Source organism: Tenebrio molitor, chromosome 2 (genome assembly GCF_963966145.1).
Source record: "Tenebrio molitor chromosome 2, icTenMoli1.1, whole genome shotgun sequence".
Lineage (NCBI taxonomy): Eukaryota > Metazoa > Arthropoda > Insecta > Coleoptera > Tenebrionidae > Tenebrio > Tenebrio molitor.
In genome coordinates, this window is record NC_091047.1 from 6701731 (window position 1) to 6720286 (window position 18556).

General features: G+C 43.8%; 2 protein-coding genes and 1 long non-coding RNA gene across 10 annotated transcripts in view; 2 read left to right on the forward strand and 1 right to left on the reverse strand.

The window, feature by feature from the left end:
• Positions 1-1589: 1589 nt before the first annotated feature.
• pwn (pawn) lies at positions 1590-9200 on the forward strand. The gene is made up of 9 exons (XM_069038083.1): positions 1590-2307; positions 3846-5375; positions 6295-6525; positions 6573-7138; positions 7187-7674; positions 8029-8154; positions 8203-8383; positions 8431-8709; positions 8758-9200. Exons 1-9 carry the CDS (start codon positions 2232-2234, stop codon positions 8872-8874), a joined length of 3594 nt encoding a protein of 1197 aa, XP_068894184.1. The 5' UTR covers positions 1590-2231; the 3' UTR covers positions 8875-9200.
• Positions 9201-9620: 420 nt separating this feature from the next.
• On the forward strand, positions 9621-11034 carry LOC138125070 (uncharacterized). Its single transcript, XM_069040329.1, has 8 exons — positions 9621-9779; positions 9827-9982; positions 10033-10153; positions 10204-10361; positions 10409-10600; positions 10648-10783; positions 10833-10968; positions 11017-11034. The coding sequence occupies exons 1-8, from the start codon at positions 9668-9670 to the stop codon at positions 11032-11034; spliced, it is 1029 nt and encodes a 342-aa protein (XP_068896430.1). The 5' UTR covers positions 9621-9667.
• A 2675-nt stretch (positions 11035-13709) lies between these two features.
• The window catches only part of LOC138123107 (uncharacterized), a 72850-nt gene continuing 68003 nt past the window's right edge, over positions 13710-18556 (reverse strand). For all 8 annotated transcript variants that reach the window (XR_011156730.1, XR_011156726.1, XR_011156729.1 and 5 more), the window contains one exon: positions 13710-14372. This is a non-coding gene — a long non-coding RNA (uncharacterized lncRNA). The remainder of the gene's footprint in view (positions 14373-18556) is intronic.

Here is an 18556-nt window from a genome sequence, read left to right on the forward strand (position 1 = left end):
GTAAATGCCGAAACATGTGGACCACACGTAGTTCGTAGTCTGCCTCGCCGTTGCTAGCGCTTCATGTGCGCCGAGCTTTAGCCGTTGTCCGCCATTTTTCCAACGAACAGCTGGTGTCTGTTGACAACTGCCGGCCATTTGCCGGCTTTACCGTCAGCTTGTGGGAGATTGATTTCACCGGATGCTTTCCAATCCAAAGCTGTCTCATAACTGTAGCAAATAAAGATTGTCTTCGGCCACTGTGAGATTTAGGCTGAGACCCGCGAGGATTTGACAGCGAACGAATGAACCGAGTTTTTTTGTTGGCTGCACTGATGACGCTATTCGAAATAAACCGTAACTCGAATTTAATATGCAAATTGTGCCCCAGTAAATATAAAAATGTAATTGAAATAAAATGTCTCAAAGTCGATACCCCGTTCGTCGATTCACAGCGAAGTTTTTGTTAAACTTAATTTTGGGGAAATCTAAACGGACCTGTCACTGGGGCCCAGTGCAATAACCTCAATTACTGTCCAAATGTCAATTTGCTAAATCATTCCAAATGCATTTAGTGAGTTTAGTACACCCAAAAAATAATAAAAGCCTTCAAGTTGTCTTTGCGGTGAAACAGCTGGTCTACCAGCGCAGCAATCTCTAACAGATTCTTTGTCTAAACGTCAAGATCGTCACAATAACATGTCTTAATTCTCTCGAGCAGACATAAATTGATGTTATAAAGTTATTAACGCAACAATTTGATTGTACCGTTACAAGTCCCAACTGCAGCTTTCGAAGTTTTTAAGTCAAATGTCACAATAAACTGTAACTTACTGACAGACTTGACACAAACGCTTAGTAAGGTACTGAAGAATAGCTGTCTCTTCTATTGTTGACGAAAGCCACAAAAACTTGTGATATAAACGGTAATCCACCATTTGTCAAATAAGACAAATTCTTCCAAGAACCAATTCAATAGCCTTACTTTTCATCGACTCCTCACACGATACCCAATCATATTTTTTGCTTGAGTCGTTCTCATCGAGCAGAACTGTTAATTTAAAGCAGAAGGTGAAGTGTTTATTTGACGCGAAAAGTATACTGGAAGCTTTCTTTACTTTCTACTTCAAGTAAAATAAAATGAAATATGTGCAAGATGTAAAACTGAAACAATGCAACAAGAGCGCCTTGATGCCACAAAGGCCACAATACAATTTTGTTGGGGGTGCAAGTATCGAATTTATGCAATTTCTTTGTCTAACTTGGGATATGCGGATTCGAGGGTCATAGTGTCTTTGCTGCAGGTCTAATAATTTTGCGCGCTGATCCGTGACAAGAAATTTTAGAAAAAATTGTTTTAACGAAGGTAACTGGTTAACATTCTACTTCATTGTTTAATTATTTTAATTGGCGTGCAAGTCCAAAACAAAATAAACTTTCACCGTGTGTCACTACTTTACTTGCTGAAAGTCTCCACGGCAACCGCAGGACTTCTTCTGCATTAGCATGCCGCAATACAAACCTGTGGAACGCGGACGTCACGCTTTCAAGAAATAAAACAATACAACGGCGTCTGCACTCCGAAGCAATTGATTATTAAATCTGGGTAAAATCGTCAACAACACGGATCTTGCACGATTAAATCGTGCGCGTGGTGCGTCTTTTATTCGTTGAAGATTTTGACGCGCGCCAAACCATCGATGTTTTTCCATCACTCAGTCATCGACTTATTCACCTTCCCCAGCTCTTTCGGGCCCCACCTGTCATAAACCGAGCCACATACCGCCAACAAGGTAGGTAATACACTCGAGCGTTCTTCACCAACGCGTCCCGTTATTCGACCAGTCTTCTGAAGAAAACGTCCGCGTGCGTCGTCATCAAACCCTGCTGCGAACCCATCCAGGGAAACGCTCTGGACGCGGAAAACCAAACGGAAAAGTGCCCCACAAGCGGGACCAGTGGAAAAGAAAGTTGTGTTAGTGGAGTGGTGCGGTGGCGACGATCGCAAGAAATCTCCGGATGACCCAAATAGCCGCTTCTGACAAACACTAACCGTGTCTCACGGCCGGTTCATTGTTGTTCTCGAAGAAATTAGCGACGCGTGTGCTCGCCCTCTGCCCCAGCGCCGAAATGGTCCACGGCTGGGAACGGCCCCCCAAGTGACTAGTTGCCGGATTAAGTGTTATTTTTGTTGGGGGTTGCTCGCGATTGAACCGGCTAAATGTGGTGTGATGTGATTGACCTGTGACAACATGGCCACATCCAGTTCTAGTCGGTCTGCACTCAAGCATGGGCTCTTTCTCGTCCTCACTTTCTTCATCGTCGAAGGTAAGCACCCGGAGATGTGTCATCCCGGGTTGTGAAAGCGCCCGGGTTTTCCAAAACAACGAATTTCTCCCACGAATTATTCACGCCCAAATTCCGATAAAATTAATTGGATGGATCCGGCCCATGGGGGTACTAGTTGCATGCAAAGCGCGACAACAGCGGTGAAAGCGCACTCGCGGCCAATCAAAATATTGGCCTTAATCCTGATCTTGAAGATGGCGACAACAATAACTCGTCGGTGTTATTGGCTGCGAATTAAAACATTGCCCCAAACGCGTGTCATATTCGCCTTCTTTATTTCCTTTCCTGCGACAACGCTCCACTAATTGCACCAGTAGGGTCTGCTGCTGATTTATTTAGAGCCCATTATATTGCGTGAGAAGCTCTAATTGGAGTAGATCTTGATCACCTCACAATACCGTTTGACACATGTCTTAAATGGACATATTATACTTACGTAAAACTTAGAAAGATTCAAAATTGCACATGATTCTTCTTTTCGTCAGTTCCTGCTTTCAAGGATTTTCCAATTAGAAATTTCGCTGCTCTCACGACAACTGATTCGTGACACGGGTTCTATTATCTAACTGGGACATTTTGCATGTCCCATATCCCGACAAAAGAGAGTCGAAACATGATTGTTGTTAACACCGTTGAAGAATCTCGTCCCGAGCCCCATCTCTGACCACAAAACTGCACCAGATTATGCCCTTGCTGGCACAGTTGTTCTCTCCACTTCTCGCAACGAAAGACATTCAAAAACAAGCAAACTAGTTTTTCACAAAATCCATTTCAACAAACAGTTACCACCAGACTGCATAATATACTTCGTCCACCTTTTGACATTCTTCTTTCGGGACGTGATCAGCGACGATCTGTTGAGCAATCCAAACCCGAAGGCGAGACGACACTTCCTTTTTAATTATTTGACGAGCACCTGTCAGACTTGTGAAGCATAGCAATAAATTCCTCGAGTGTTTGTCAATTTGTTACGCGGTTTACAAAAGAGCAACCGACGCTGATCAAATTGAAGCATGATTTTGGAACCGGATTTGGCTCCATTCTTTCCCAGCCAGCGCAAGTTCAAGAACGATTTCTTCATTGCGTAACGAAATTGATGAACTGTGGTCGTCTTGACCTCTAACGGTCACACAGTGAAATTCTTCGCCTCCATTGTGCGATCTTATCAAAGACAGTGTTCGATCTCGGAAGGAATTAATTAGAAAATTGTAATTTCGACCGCTAGTTCCTCATGTGGTAAAGAGAGCATAAACAATAATTCGTTAGCTCGTTATGCTCTCGGCGATTTGTTGTTAATTCGATTTGAAGCAATTAATGGAACTGTTAGGTGCAGAAGTTGCGTGGACGACCCGAAGGAATACAAATTTTGTATTTTTCAAAATTACAATGCAAGTGAGCGAAGAATTGACGCGAGACACGCCTTCGGCCATTAATAACGGTATTAACGGTACAATAAAAATACTCAGCGGAGAGTAGTAAGAAACGAGACGTTTAATTACAGTTAATTGATTTTGCAGGATTCGATGGTTATTCGAATTCATTCATTTCGCCGAGCTCTGCTGGTGAGGCGCACTCGAAGGAAGAGACCCACTTGGGAGACCGCACTTCCGCCCCCGACGACATCTTCGTCGCGTCGTCGGTGACGCCCCAGCCGAGTCAGAGCAAAGTGAGGCGTTCGGCCGAGCCGATCCTGTCCAGGACGACAGGAATCGACGGTCTCCTGACGTACAAAAACGTCGGAGAGTCTCTGGACAGCAACGACGTCGAGCTCTCGGGGAGGCTGCTCAACATAAACCCGTCCAAAACGGGTCAACACTTCGAGAGGAGCCAAGTGCAACAGACTGCGCTGTCGGGGGAAGGCGTGGGGGCTCCTCAAGGCCGGGCCTTGAAGGAGCCCCGCGAAATCTCGCCGACTGCTACGGCGCCGGTGACTATTGCCACGTCGCTCCCTAAAGGGCGCCAGGCCAATCCCGACATCCAGGACATCATCACCGGGATTGTAAAACTGTTGAACGGGAACGTCAACGTGCAAGCTAACACAGCGCCCGTGATGGGGGGCCGGCCGCTGCGCCCCCTGTCCACGCGGATCAACAACCGGGGCCCTCCCAGGATAACAGACGTGCCGGCTTTGCCCCCCGATTTCGACATTCCGGCCCCGCCGCTGCCGCCGCCTCCGTTGGGGCAAAAGCCGCCGCCGGTTTCGCCGACCAGGATCCCGACGCCCTACCCTTTCGACGTTCCGCCGCACAACACCTCGCCGATCAAGAGGCCCGGGCTCTACAGGCCCGTCACGATACCGCCGTGGAACAGGAGGAAGCCCCCGAGTCGCAGGCCTCTGCCCCCCTACAAGCCCATGCCGCCGATCAATTCCGACACCATCAGTCTGACAACAGACAGACCCGCTCAGGATATTTTGACACTGGACCTGGGATCACAATTACAACCCAACGAAGACGAATTCAACTATGACAGTTATGAAGAATTTAAGAGTAACAAAACTGAAACACCACCAGCGAATACGACTCAAGACAAGGAAATTACTAATTTTGAGAAAAACAAAGAGAAGAGCACTTCAAAGATGAGCAAATATACGTCGGTGGTGCCTTCATCTACAACGAGGACGGTTAGTTCTGACAGAATGTCCGCAGCATCGATTGTTAACTCTTCAACGTCTTCTGTTTCGTCTGAGGTGACGAATTCGTCGTCACAGATGTCCACGTCAGTGTCTGTTATGCCCACTAGTATCAGTCCAACAAGTACCACTACTACAATTGCACCGACTAGTACTAGTACTGTGTTGACAAGTTCAGTACTGGATTCGTCGATTTCTGTGAATGCAACAGCTACGAAACAGTCTTCACAAAGTGGTGGCGAAGCAACTCCAGTGTTGGAATCTTCAATCCAGGAAGTTCTACAAACGTTGAAAGAAGATTTGTTGGGAACTACAACTTTGGCGAGTACTCCAACTGAACAGTTGCCGAAAGTTTCTTCGTCAAAGCCGGTGGAGAGTGTCACAACGACAAACTTGCAAACAAATCCAACTTCAGGTAAAAAAAAAACTCTGTCCACTCATAAATTGCTTGACATAAATGTTACTAAAAATGTTCACTCTACGCTATAACAAATAGATCCGGCGCGAAATTTAAAAAAAATGGAAAGAGCAGGTTTACACGTGATGTTTTATTATTATTCTGCATGTTTGCACTTAGGAAAGACGAAAGACGAAAGAAAACTTCAGTACAGTAGTAGTAATATATTAGGTTTTATTAATACAGGGTATTTCACGAGTAATAATGTGCCCGACGGAATAAAAAATGCAACCCACAATACATTTTCGAATTTCCGAAAAAGCTGGCTACTGAAATTAAAATATCCAGCTTTTTTCGGAAATGCCTAAACACAAGCAAGAGATTATTTAATATGTACTCCTATTTAATGCATGAACAAAAATTAGTACCTCTGTATCATTTTCGATGTTTGTAATTCGTAGATTCTTGAGGCACGCACTCACTTCACAAATTTAAAAAAATCAACAAAAAATGGCAACGGAACAGATCAAAACAGCAACACGATCAAGACTAATAACTTTTAAAACCAGAAAATCGCAAAACAAAGCTCTAAAGATGAAAAATCGCAAATCTAAATGCTTAAACCACTTTGACAGAACTGACAGTTTCAAATTTGAAATGTCATATGCATATAATTTATTTTTCGCGTGGGTTTCATAACAACCAATGAGAATCAGTGGCGCGAATGCTTCAAGATATTACCAACACAATCTATGATAATTTCTTAATATTTTAATGTAATGGTTTGGGGATTTTGTTATCTAAGGATATTTAAAAAAATGCATCAGTGAACGTAGAGACAGTTTTTTACTATGGCTACAAAAAGTATTTCAAAACTGTATTGTGAATTGCAACGAAGACTTCTGGGAGGTTGTGGGTTACAATTTGGGGTTGTTAGTTTCAGACAACAAGACTTCAAGTCACCAAGGTTTTCCGTACTATCCGTACCGACCCCGACCGGGCATAGTTCTGGACGATACCGAGTACAAACCTGGAGGAACGCACCGTCAGCCCATCATCACAAGACCTCCGCTCGGTCAACTTGGCGACATCTTCGACATCACTGTGTCCGCAATACAAGGACCTGGAGGATCTTCGACTGGTCAAGGCAAGCCCTACGTCATCCCAGGTAATCTTTTTTCCCAAAAAGACAAAACGTGATCGTTTCCGTTATAGTTGAATTAGAAAACGTGCACCATTTGGGCCAAAACGACGACGTTATCACGAGTCCAGTGGGGGATGAAGGTTTCGTTTCGATCGACGGAAAGCGCACCTATTTGAACTTGTTCGGGGACGGAACAGTCCCACCCACTTCCTCCGCTCCAGTGATCAAACCTAGCGCCCCCTCTAGCAATCAAGTAACAGGAACGGGGTACGCTGTTGTGGACGAGAAGCCCAAGCCCAATCTGGGCTCTGTGAAACCGACACAACGGAGACCAATTTACGGACGTCCGAGGCCCAGTCACCCCCCGGTCCGCATAGACACCTGCATAGTAGGAGACGACTCTACCTGCGACGGCTCCCAGCACGAAGTCTGCAGGACTGAAGCCGGCGTGAGCGCTTGCCACTGCAGACCGGGCCACGCGAGGCGCAAACATCGCGAGCCTTGCAGGAAGATAGTTTCGGTTCTGTTGTCCTTGCGAGTGGACCGCTTGTACGAAAGACGGGTAGTTTGGGCCAGCGAGCTGGCAGACAAGAGCAGCGACAGCTACCAGCAACTCGCCTACGAAGCGGAGAGAGCTGTGAGTATCGCATCCACACGAGTTCAATTCTTGAGGAAATTATTGCAGCTGGACTCTGCAATGTCGATGACACCTTTCAGCGACGAGTTCTTAGGGGCGAAAGTCAACAGCATCTACCGAGGCGAACGCTCGGCCGGCCAACCGGGTGTCTTCGTCAATCTGACGTTGCAGTTGGACGAAAACGCCGAAACTGCGAGGTCTTCGGTACGGGGGGACATCCAGAAGCACCTCTTGGGGGTGATTCAAAGACGCAGCAACAATGTGGGGAACAGCGCCTTGTGGGTGGACAGTCCTCCCGGTTCCATCTCTAATTTGCAAGACTTGGACGAGTGCTCGTCGCCAGAACTCCACGACTGTCACGCGCTGGCCAAGTGCATCAACATTTTTGGCGGTTTCAGATGCGAGTGTGGGGACGGTTACAGAGATCTTTGGGCCGACAGCAAACACAGAGCTGGGAGACAGTGCGAGCAGTGTTCGACACAGCATTGCAACAACAGAGGCGAATGCAAGTACCAAAACGGACAAGAAGTTTGCGTGTAAGTAGCATTTGTGTCTGGAGTCATTACTATCCGTCCATTTCCCAGTGTAAGTCCCTCTAGGGACAAATCTGTCAAATTTTGGCGCGTATTTTAAATTTGTACAAATGAACTGACAGGTGACAAGCAATGGCGGACAGTTGTGGAGATTTCAGAAGCTGATCCTGCGCATGTTATAAGTAAGAACCAATGGTACTCAACAGCGTTTTCTACTTGCTCAGCAAGGTACGAATTTTGAACCAAGATAAAACTGTCCATCTTCTTACTTTACCATGACTTGTATCTAGCAGTGGAGGGATAGTAATGAGAACTCGATTTTACCAAGTTTCTGTGTTATGTCATTTTAAAAATTAGATGTTCCGGAAATTATTACGGCACTCAGTGCGAACTCGATGGTGAGGTCCTCGGAGTGGCGATAGGAGCCAGCGTGGCAGCCGTCATCATCATCGGCTTGACTCTGGTGTGCTTGGTCATGTGGAGGTGAGCCTAGATGAACGAAATGTAAAGATTCACAATTTGGAATTTTAGTCGGCGATGGAGCCGCGAGCAGAAAGCCGCCGTGGGCAGCCCCGTCTTCGGATACATGGCGACCGCCAGCAACACAGTCAAGGCCCCCGTGATGGGCGCCCCACCCTACCAGCTCACCCTAGAGGACCGCCTCCGATGGGCCCAAATCGCCGACGTCATGGCCCAAGCCAACCACTACGCCGTAAGTCGCCTTACCGCATCCTCACCAAGCTAAATATTTGTTCGCAGCCCGAACCGGTGACCGGACCCACTCGTCCATCGAGCGCGATGTTTGGTTATCCCAATTTGAGCGGAACCATGCAGCGCGGCTCCATGCACGGTACTTTACCGCCGGTGCCTCTGCCCAGACTCAATCTGCAAGCGCAGATGGCCAGCAGAGCTGCGAGCGTCCACGGGATGAGGCCTCTGGACAACTCCAGCTCGAGCGAAGAGGAAGACAAAGCCGACTTGCTCGGGAGGAACTTCCAAGTGCCCAGGCCCAAGAGCAGGAGCAACGCTTCCATTGCGGTGAGCGGAAGAAAGCGTCTTTTCATGTTTGCAAATGTGTTTTTGCAGAACCAAAGCGGGATCTATTACGACGTGGATTACGACCAACACGAGGCGTACAAGCAGTCCGCGGGGATTCCCTTGAGTACGTACAGCATGGGGCGGCCCCCCTATTACAGAAATTAATCCAGTTGGATGTGTCTATGTAAATATTTAACATGACTAGTATTAAATATATGAGAGTTTAATTTTTGAATATTTATAATAATGTACTAAGTGATTTAAAAGACTATAAATGGTATTGTTTAGGTAGAATGAGTAAAATAATCGAGTTGTGTACTTTATTATCAGTTAAGCGAACAAAAGGCAATCAAGCTAGTGAGTAGAGCCAATATTTATCCCTGTCTGTAATTTTTGTAAATATCAAAATCGCCAGTTATCGTTACACGTAGTGGACAAGATGTTTTTTTATATTTTGTGTAATTAATAAATAAAAATTCGAAGTAAGCAAACAGCGTGGTCAAATTTACCTTGCGCATTCCTCGGCCGTTCAGGTGTTGCAGCAAGAAGCGATGAATATCCATCAGGAAGTAATTGAGCTGTTTAGAAACGAATTAATTTCCATGATAAGCGGTGCCGTTGCGCAACATGTTTCGGGAAGTCCCCGAAACATGGTTCGAAAAGTTTGAGGTTTGTGTTTTGGTTTAGCAAATATGGCCCAAAGTTAAATTGGCCGTCCGCGTGAATAAATAAAAATTTAATTTACCGATCGTGCGGAGACGTGGGCGCACGTACTGCACCAAACTTTTGTATTTGTTCAGGTTTTACATGAATTTTAATAGAGAATTTCATGCGCGCTGAAAAAATATTTGTCCACCCATTAAAGCGACCGTTACACAAACTTCCCATAATCAGAGAGCGTGATGAGACGCATATAAAGGGCTCTCAAAACGACGCTCTTCATTACAACCAACCGACAATGTCCAGATTGGTGGTGGTGCTCGTCGTCCTCGCCGCGAAGACTGCCAGCTGCGCCTTCTTCGACTTGACGGACGTCGACGATCCTCTGTCGCTGCTTTGGCACACCAAGGGTGAGTCTGGCCAACGCTTTGCATCTCACGGAGAAACTCCTCTTTAGGTACCACCGACGCCACTAAAAGCACCGAGTGCACTGTGACTTCGACGGACGGGACGTCCATAACGGGACTTTGCAAACACAAAACGCTTTGTTTGTTGTCAGGAGGGCAAATAAATCGCTCCAGCTCTTGTGGAATTTTATCAACCTGTTGCACACGTAATTGTTGTATCGAATGAATGCAAAAATCGCTGACGGTTTGCTTCCAGAACCGACTGAGTCCTCGCAAAGAACCAGGGCCAAAGTGTCGTACTTTACCAGCGGACAAGACTTCCAGCCTGACCGGCAGTTCACGGTTGAGGCCCTCAACGACAACATTTGCCAAATGCGGTAACTCAACATTTCGTTTTTTTGACAAAATGCTACAACTCGACTTGCAGACTCGATTTTGAACAGTTTGAATTGTCACCAGCAGTGGAACGTTCCGGACCCACTAATACACTTTACACAACCGTGTGCTCGGTAGACTACATGATTGTCACCCCCGACAACTACAACGTATCTCGTCCATTCTGCGGAAACAACAACGGACAGCATGGTACGCCACACCGGACTCCATTCAAACCATTTACAACTTTCTTCTAGTTTACGTCCACCTTCATTCTCAAAGAACAGTTACACTGCACGTGCGTTTATACAACAGAGCCATCTCACAGGACAACGTAGTGGCTCGTCCGCAGTGGAGGATCAAAATAACCCAACTGGAATGTCCAGGTCCTTTGAATTTTTTCACCAGACACAAAAACTTCAACGCTGAGAATGACTTTAACTTGTTGGGTACGTTCCACGACTGTGTTTTCGAATGATTTGACGCCGTTTTGCAGCACCGGAAGGGGCGCTTCAGTATTTTACTGCGCCCAGTGGTCGAATCAGGTCTTTTGGTTACGCTAGTAGTAGCTACATCAGCGGACTTGGATATGGAATCGCTTTCAAACGAACCCCGTATGTGAACTGCATCAGGTAAGGTGGTTACAAGGGTTTACAATCTCATTTTAGAATGATTTTACAGATTTGCAGTAAGTTACATGCGGCTGAGAAACACTCCAGCCACTAATACCGATCCCCTGACATGCCAAGACTATTTATTTATTCCAGAGTTGCAAACAGATATGGAGGCAGTAGATGGTTCAAGATTGTGTTCCGCAGTAAGTTCTCCAGGTGCCAAAATTTTCTACTGTAAGTTGTCTGCTTAGGGCCGAGAGAACATTTAGTGTTTATTCGACTTTCAGTGCGTGCACCGGGACCGTTTTACATCCACTTCGTATCAGAACTTTGGCATTCTGCCGACACTACAAACGTGGTGCATGGTTTTGACATTCAATACGACATAACTACTTGCACTTAGTCTTACAAGAGAAACTCTTTTAAGTAGCGTTTTCTGGTTTACATGTACTGCGTTTTATTTCGCAAATTACTGATTTAATTGATTTATTTGGACGTTAGTTTTGGTCAATAAAATTGGAAAGTTTCTGTACTTATAATAATTCTTTCCTGTATAGTGCAACTAGGGATTGCAATCCAGCAGCGTTTTCAATCTAGCTGGATTTTTGCTGGACCAACATCATTCCAGCTGGATCCAGCAGTATATTGATTTTTTCAAGAAATGGAACGAATACTCAAGAAACTTTAATTATATAGACTGGTCACTACAAATCAGTAAAACTTCTTACACATTTAGGCAGTAATGTTGGCTTGGTTTAACACTTAGATAATAATTAATGTATTGGTATTTTACAGCACGGAAACTAGGTTTCAAACACTCAGCTTCGCCTTGTGCGAGTGCAGTAAAATACCTACCATACGCCATTTGTATTAGACTTTTTCGGCTGACCAAATGTTTTATTTTGCACTTTTGCAGATTTTATGAAATAACAAATGTCAAACTTTTTGACATACAGAGCTGAATATTTTGAAAGTGTGTAAAAAAAATGCAACCCACAATACATTTTCGCGTGGTTTCATAATAACCAATGAGAATCAGTGGCACAGAACACCTATCAGTGGCGCGAATGCTTCAAGATATTACCAACACAATCTAAATATGATACTTTCTTAATATTTTAATGTCATGGTTTGGGGATTTTGTTATCTAAGGATATTTAAAAAAATGCATTCTATCAGTGGACGTAGTCTATTATCCGTTTATGAAACTCCCGCACTGTCAGTGTCAAACTTTACTTTTTTTTGGAGTGTACCTATGGTGACATACATTTTCAGTTGCGTGTATACAAAATCTAGTTATAAAAACGTCAACAAGAAAAGTTTGGTTATGTTAATGGAGTTAATTCTCTTCTTTGGAAACAATACCGTGCTTCTCTCTAGCCGTTAACAGTATTCTTTTACGTTTCATATCTTCTTCTTGTTCAGCCATTTCGTGCAAGTAAAACTTTGAACGAAAGGAAGCGAATTTATTAAACGTAACTTCAAATGTGAAATTTCAAATTTTTGCGCCAACGCTAAGTAAAAATTTACTATAGTGTCAGAACGGCAGGGCGGCAACTTGCAAACACTTTGACAGTGCGGGAGTTTAGTAAATGGATAGCAATTAATTCTGCAAAGGAAATTGCAAACATATTAGATGTAAGTAGATCCAGTTTTTCCAAAAATTCGAAAAAAGAAAAAGAAAACAATGTTTGATTATGAGGCGAATGAGGAACAAATAAATAACCCAAGATAATTAAAAAAAAAAGTTTGCACAAAGGCGGTTCATAAGCAGCCAATATTTTCTTGCACGTAATTTCTATGAAGGCTTTGTCGGTGCAAACTTTTACACGATAGACACGTTCAAGCATGCTGATCACACTGTTCCATCATAGTGCGGTAGTCAAGAATCACACTTATATCTTTGCTCTTCGCTTCCTTTGCCTATTTTTGCAAAAACATGTCATCTTTGGTAGGTGATATTTGAAAATTAATTACTTGCGGATCCGCATTGCTGGATGAGGGATTCAGCAATTGCAATCCCTAAGTGCAACACGGTTGGTGCTGGTGTTGAGAAACGCACCAATTAGATAGAGGGAGTCTCGTCGGAAGGAAATGTTTGATTAAGAGGTCACAGCCGTTCGAGTAGAGATTCTTCTTTGGAAAATCTTAGCTTGGGTCCCAGCCCATATCCGAGAATTATTAAAAAATAAAACGACACGAAGTGCATTTATTGGAGGCGCCATCTCCGAGCTAATATCGTAGAATAAGCAATCTAAAGGACCCCGGTCACATTTGTTCTTCTTATTATGCTTACATAGCCATCCAATACCTAGGAATACATTTCGGTGGATCGATAGGTTTACACGCAAGGCCGGGACGATGCCGAACACGTGTTATGTTTGTATATTAGAGTCGGAACGACTTATTTTTATGGTCGCAATTTTATTATTTCGTAGAGTCGTAGCCGGCGCAAACACTCCGTGGTCCCGGAATCATTATTAGTTTTCGTCCCTTTCTGTTAGTGCAACACTCTTCTAAATCATTTACGGATCGATCACTTTCGCCAACAAAAATATGTATTAGAGGAGGACATTGTCTGGATGTCGCGCGAGGGTGCGCTGACAGGCCAGGATATTAAAAAAAGACGAAACGACAGACACAATCGAGATCTGATGCCGATAAATTAGACCCCCAGTTGAAGGAAGGCTCCATTACAGGTCCGACGTGTGGGGACGAGCTCGCGTCAATATTTTTACAGAAATCTGCGCCAACAAAAGAACTGCGACGGCCAACTTGAACTCTCTTCGGGAAGGTGTCCAGGTCCAGGATCTTGATTCGTTTTTGTGCGTCAACATTTTCTGGTTTCACGCTCGACGCTCCTGGTCTCTTGTACGACCAAGATTAAAGAAAATCTCGCTCAGGTGTGGAGCTAAGGGGGTGAACGTTCGTTTGCAAAATTCAATTCACGTTTTCAGTCTTTTATTGGAACAACAATTAACACAATACATACAGAAGTGAGAGACAATGGGGCGGGGATCTAGATCTCCGAATCTATTTGGAGTTTTTGCGAGAAGTCCGCCAGGACAGGGATAGCGATCGCAAATTGGGGCCCTTTGGTGGTAAGTCCCACGTATCCATTTTCTAATTAGCGGAACAATGGTAGATTACACCGCTAAACAAAACGATAACTGCGGACCGCTCACAATATGCCCGATATTGTAATTATCAGCGATAGGGAGAGGCGAGGGGCTGAAAGGGGGCACTTTCTAACTATATATCCCAAGACAATGGGCTCCGTGATTAAGGAAATAATATATCGCTCTCGCTCCCTCGCTCGCTTCTCTTTGTGACAGACAGGAGGAGCGTAACCTTGATGGTCTCTTTTATCATCTTCGACGGATGATGGTGCTGCTGTGCTGTCGTGATGTATCTCATCCGTCTGTCTATTTCTATCGTCTAACCCGCAATACACTCCTCAACTCAACTGTGTAATTCAATAATTGAAAGATAATAAACAGCCCGAGGCGTCAGTTTCAAGAAGTGAACCATACGGAGGGTGAACAGTTCGATTGAGTTTGCTTGACGGCCGGGTTAATCTGGGAGTGCAGATCTTGTGCAAGCGGCCCTGGAACAAACAAAATATTATCAGTACATGCAATATCCATTTGGGCGTTTAGCCGCCGAAGAGGGGTGCTGTGACCCTTTGGAATGTCGTCATCAAACGAGCGTTTCCTTTACGCGAAACGGTCGATTTAAAATGTATGTTGCGCGCCTCTCGTTACCTTAGTGTCAAAAGCACGACTTTCGTTCAGGTTTAATTTGTCGGGAAAGTCGAGGTAATCATCGTTCTGTTCAGATCCGAGCTTGATAAATATTGTAAAGCTCCGGTAAAAATTGTGGACGTCTGAGATTCACTCGACGACGAACGTGAGCTCGTCTGATCTAAACAAAATGATTGCAAAGCTCGTTAAGTTGTCGTCGAACGGTCCAACTGGAACGTTAAGTAGCGTTGCAAGCAATCCAGACTATTTGCTAGATCTGGAATGTAAAAGTCGCTTTGGATGCGGTGTATCCGCGAGAACATTCCTATCGATTTTGCGGGAAGAGGAGAAACGTTGGTATTTCGGAGACACCTAATCCAATTTGCCAAAAATTGAATAAGGGAGACCGATACTCGCCACAAACATTTTGTGTTGTTGTTAAGAGCGAATTTAAAGCTAGAAGAGACAGCCTTTGGTGGAGTTACATAGATTACTTTTGTGCGAAGCCACGGTAAAAGACGAATGTAGCGATTTGTTCATCTTTTATTCATCCAGTTCTCTTTCAGGCAGGTGCAGATCAGACGTTTGATTAAATCTTGTGTTTGTTCCGATGAACGCCGGAAAATCTTGTAATGGTGATTGCTCCAGTTTACAATTCGTCTTGTTGGTAAACGCGGAATTCTCGTGTCTACGCTCCCTCACAACTTTTAAAAAATTGCCCGCCTGTTCGCCTAACTGCATTATAAAATCAACTCGACAAACGCAACTTTCTTGTGAAAAGTTTAATCGGAATTCTTGGATACCGACCTGCGTATGATAGCTCTACTTTTCATTTCTGCCGACAGTCGCGAACTCTACTCGACTTGTCTACACGCCAATTGAAAAGAAAAATTCATCTGTTATAAGTTTATTTCCACTTCTTGGCCGTGGTGAACGATATACACCTCTCTTGGGAAAGACAACGATGCTGCTCAACTACAGCGTTCAAAGATACTTATTTAATTTTGCTTTGAAAGTAAACTTTCAGTGCATTGTACAATTTATTATAGAGTTTCAGTAGGTGAAAATATATTCTCAAAGCTGGAAGTATATTATCCATTCACTTGACATCCGCACTGTCAGGTTGACAAGCTGTTGGTAATATTTAAAATCCCTATTATGCTAACTTGGTAATTTCCGTACAATAATGTTACCACATTGGCGAAGTTATACGAGTCATTTATCTATTGCTGATGTTCCTTCAACAATTATTTCTCTTGCCGCGTCCGATTCAGAATCAGAATTGGAGTTCTATTCTGAGGAAGATTTAGATGCAATACCTCAAATAGCGTTAAATAAAATAATTTGAAACAGCAGTTTATAACCCAACTTCTTTCTATCTGACAGTAGTAATTTATCACTAGATTTAATGTACACTCAAAAGAAAAGTCGAAATTTTAATGTACATTCGACCAATTTGGATAAAAATGACACTGACAGTGCGGATGTCAGGAGAACGGATAATAGCAACAAATGACACGCGCGTTCATCGGATCCTTTTACTTTAACCCTGTAATGTTGGTTGCAGATTCTTGACTGGTTGTAAGTTGTGAAGAACAAACCCAACGTATTAAAATGTCAACACACTGTAAAAACTCGTTGAATACAGTAGCAATATTCACAATATTAAACGAAATGAATTTATGTTGACGTACACAATGACATAACCGGCCTTGTTGCGCTCCGAACATTCTGCAACGGAACTGATTATGTATTTTAACAAGAACAGACATCGTAAATTCAGCAGTATTTCGTAGTGTTGGTGAACGTTTCCCCACATGTAATAAATACAGAAAAAGACATTAAATTTGTTTAAGTGGGTTAAGTACACTGATTAATTAATTTAATCCTAAGTTTATGCACGCGCGCGGGAAAATTATAGTGGTCATTTGTAGCAAAGAGTATTATTTTATGAGTCGATTTGTAGTCCATGTCAGTTACATTTGTGCAAGAACGTCCACATTAATTGTTGTAATGGTGGTAGCAGTGTCCGCTTTATGGATCGTTTAGCATTTTTGGCAGGAGTGCAGCGATCTGTCAGCATTGTTAAACTCTAAACTAGTTTTTGTGAATTTTAACACGTATTTAATCGCCACTGAAACAGATAAAGTACGCCGAGTTGCTTGGAGAAATGAAAAAATATGTTTTAGGTTATGTTCGAAAAAATTCAGAATTTTTGGATTGAAATTGGAAGCCAAAAAAAGTCTTGTGTGGTGTTAAGAAAGTGTTATTGTGGTTTAAAAAAAAATTGAGTGTAACTACTGTCCAAAGTGTAAATGAGTGAGTGGAAGTGTTACACTATTTTATCGGTGCTGCGTGATAATATTTTCGTTTGAAAGGTACTTTGGCAACAGACATTTTCCTTTTGGTGATAAAATTGTTTTTTATTTTCCACTTTGGCATTTTATTGATCATAAAAGAGAAGGGTAAGGGTAGCAATTCAAGTAGTTCATCATTTGGCCGTGGGCGCTGCTCGGAGTCTCGACTTCCACAACAGGTTAGAAAATCTCTTAAACTTTTTAAATTGGATTAGTTCAGCGGTATAGATTATATAGAGACCAATTGCTGTACAAATTTTGAAAGCTTTTGGGTTCCGCGCGGTAGCATTACACTAAAAAACAAAAAAAATTGGACCTGTCAAGCTTCCCTCTTGTGGTTTTTACTTTCATCGTATCGTCCATGTTATCATGAAATGACAAAATTGAAATAATTAAATTCGCTTGATTGGCAGTTTACAAATGGGGTTGGCAACTTTGCAGACGCTCACATTGATATTGATCTTGCCAATATAAAAAAATGAAATTTTGCAGTTCAGCAAATGAAATCTGGTTGGATACTTAATTAAAAGTAAACGCACAATGTTCGGTGGGGTCTCCTCCTTTGGTGATTCTTCCAATTTAATTAGTAACTTGAGGAGCGTGTAAGTTTCACATGTCGTGGTAGAAGTTGTTTTGATCTCTTACGAAATCGTGATTAGTTTTTTGGTCGTTGACGATCCGAATTAAGTTCGAGACAATCAGTCGTGTCAAAGTCATCGCCTTATGCGTACAGCATCCAGCAGGACGTGACGCAATTTGCTTTCTTAAAAAAAGAGCATTATCTTATTTTCGGACAAGCAAAGTCGAGTCATAAATCGCCGGTCTAAATTTATCCCCATCATCCTCCTCTCGGACGACGTACGTAATTCATTCATACAATGGAGGGACATCAGCGAAGGTCGCGTCCGCTCGCAGGATCCCAGTTCGCAGGATCAAGTCCGAGATCGTGAAATAATTCCGTCGGAATAGGGCTCCACGAGGGAGGAGAGTTAAAAATTGCGACGAAGGAGTCATTCCTGCCGAATGACCCCTGCCTTAGGGGCTGGTGCATCGTAGAATGCCTCGTCCACGTAGCCTCGCGCTGTCCCACTATCGACTGGTAACCGTCTACGCGTCGTCATAGTAACCAGCTTCACTCAGGTTCAAGTACAGTCTGGTGCAAAGTCGGCCGACGCCGCCTCCAATCACCCGAACCGTGTCAGGGCTGTATGTGCAACTTGTAGAGCGTCGCGACGCCTCAACCTAACCTCAAAACGACGCCTGCAACGCTCCTGCAGCTCCCCAGAGACGACACCGTTCGGTTCCTGCAGCTCATCCTGCGGTGATGGGCCCCGATTAATATTAATTAGCGTCATCCTGACAGGTTCTACGAAACGATGCATTTCGGTTCCAATTCTCCGTTAATCCCGCCCGTTATTACCACCATTACTATTATTTAGTGAGATGACGTCATCTGTGACGGTACATATTGGACTATCGATTCGGTGGACCACTGAATAATTCCTGTCGACGTTGAAACTCCGGCCTCCGGCTCGTTTGATTTATAAACGATTCATTTCGGAAAGTTTTCTCGTTATTTTCGGACACGAGCTTAACCTGAGACGGCGGGGGCGCCACCCCCTCCCCAACTATTAACAGATTATTAGCAGTTTCATATCGAACTTTGGACGAGGGATGCGCCCGGAATTTAT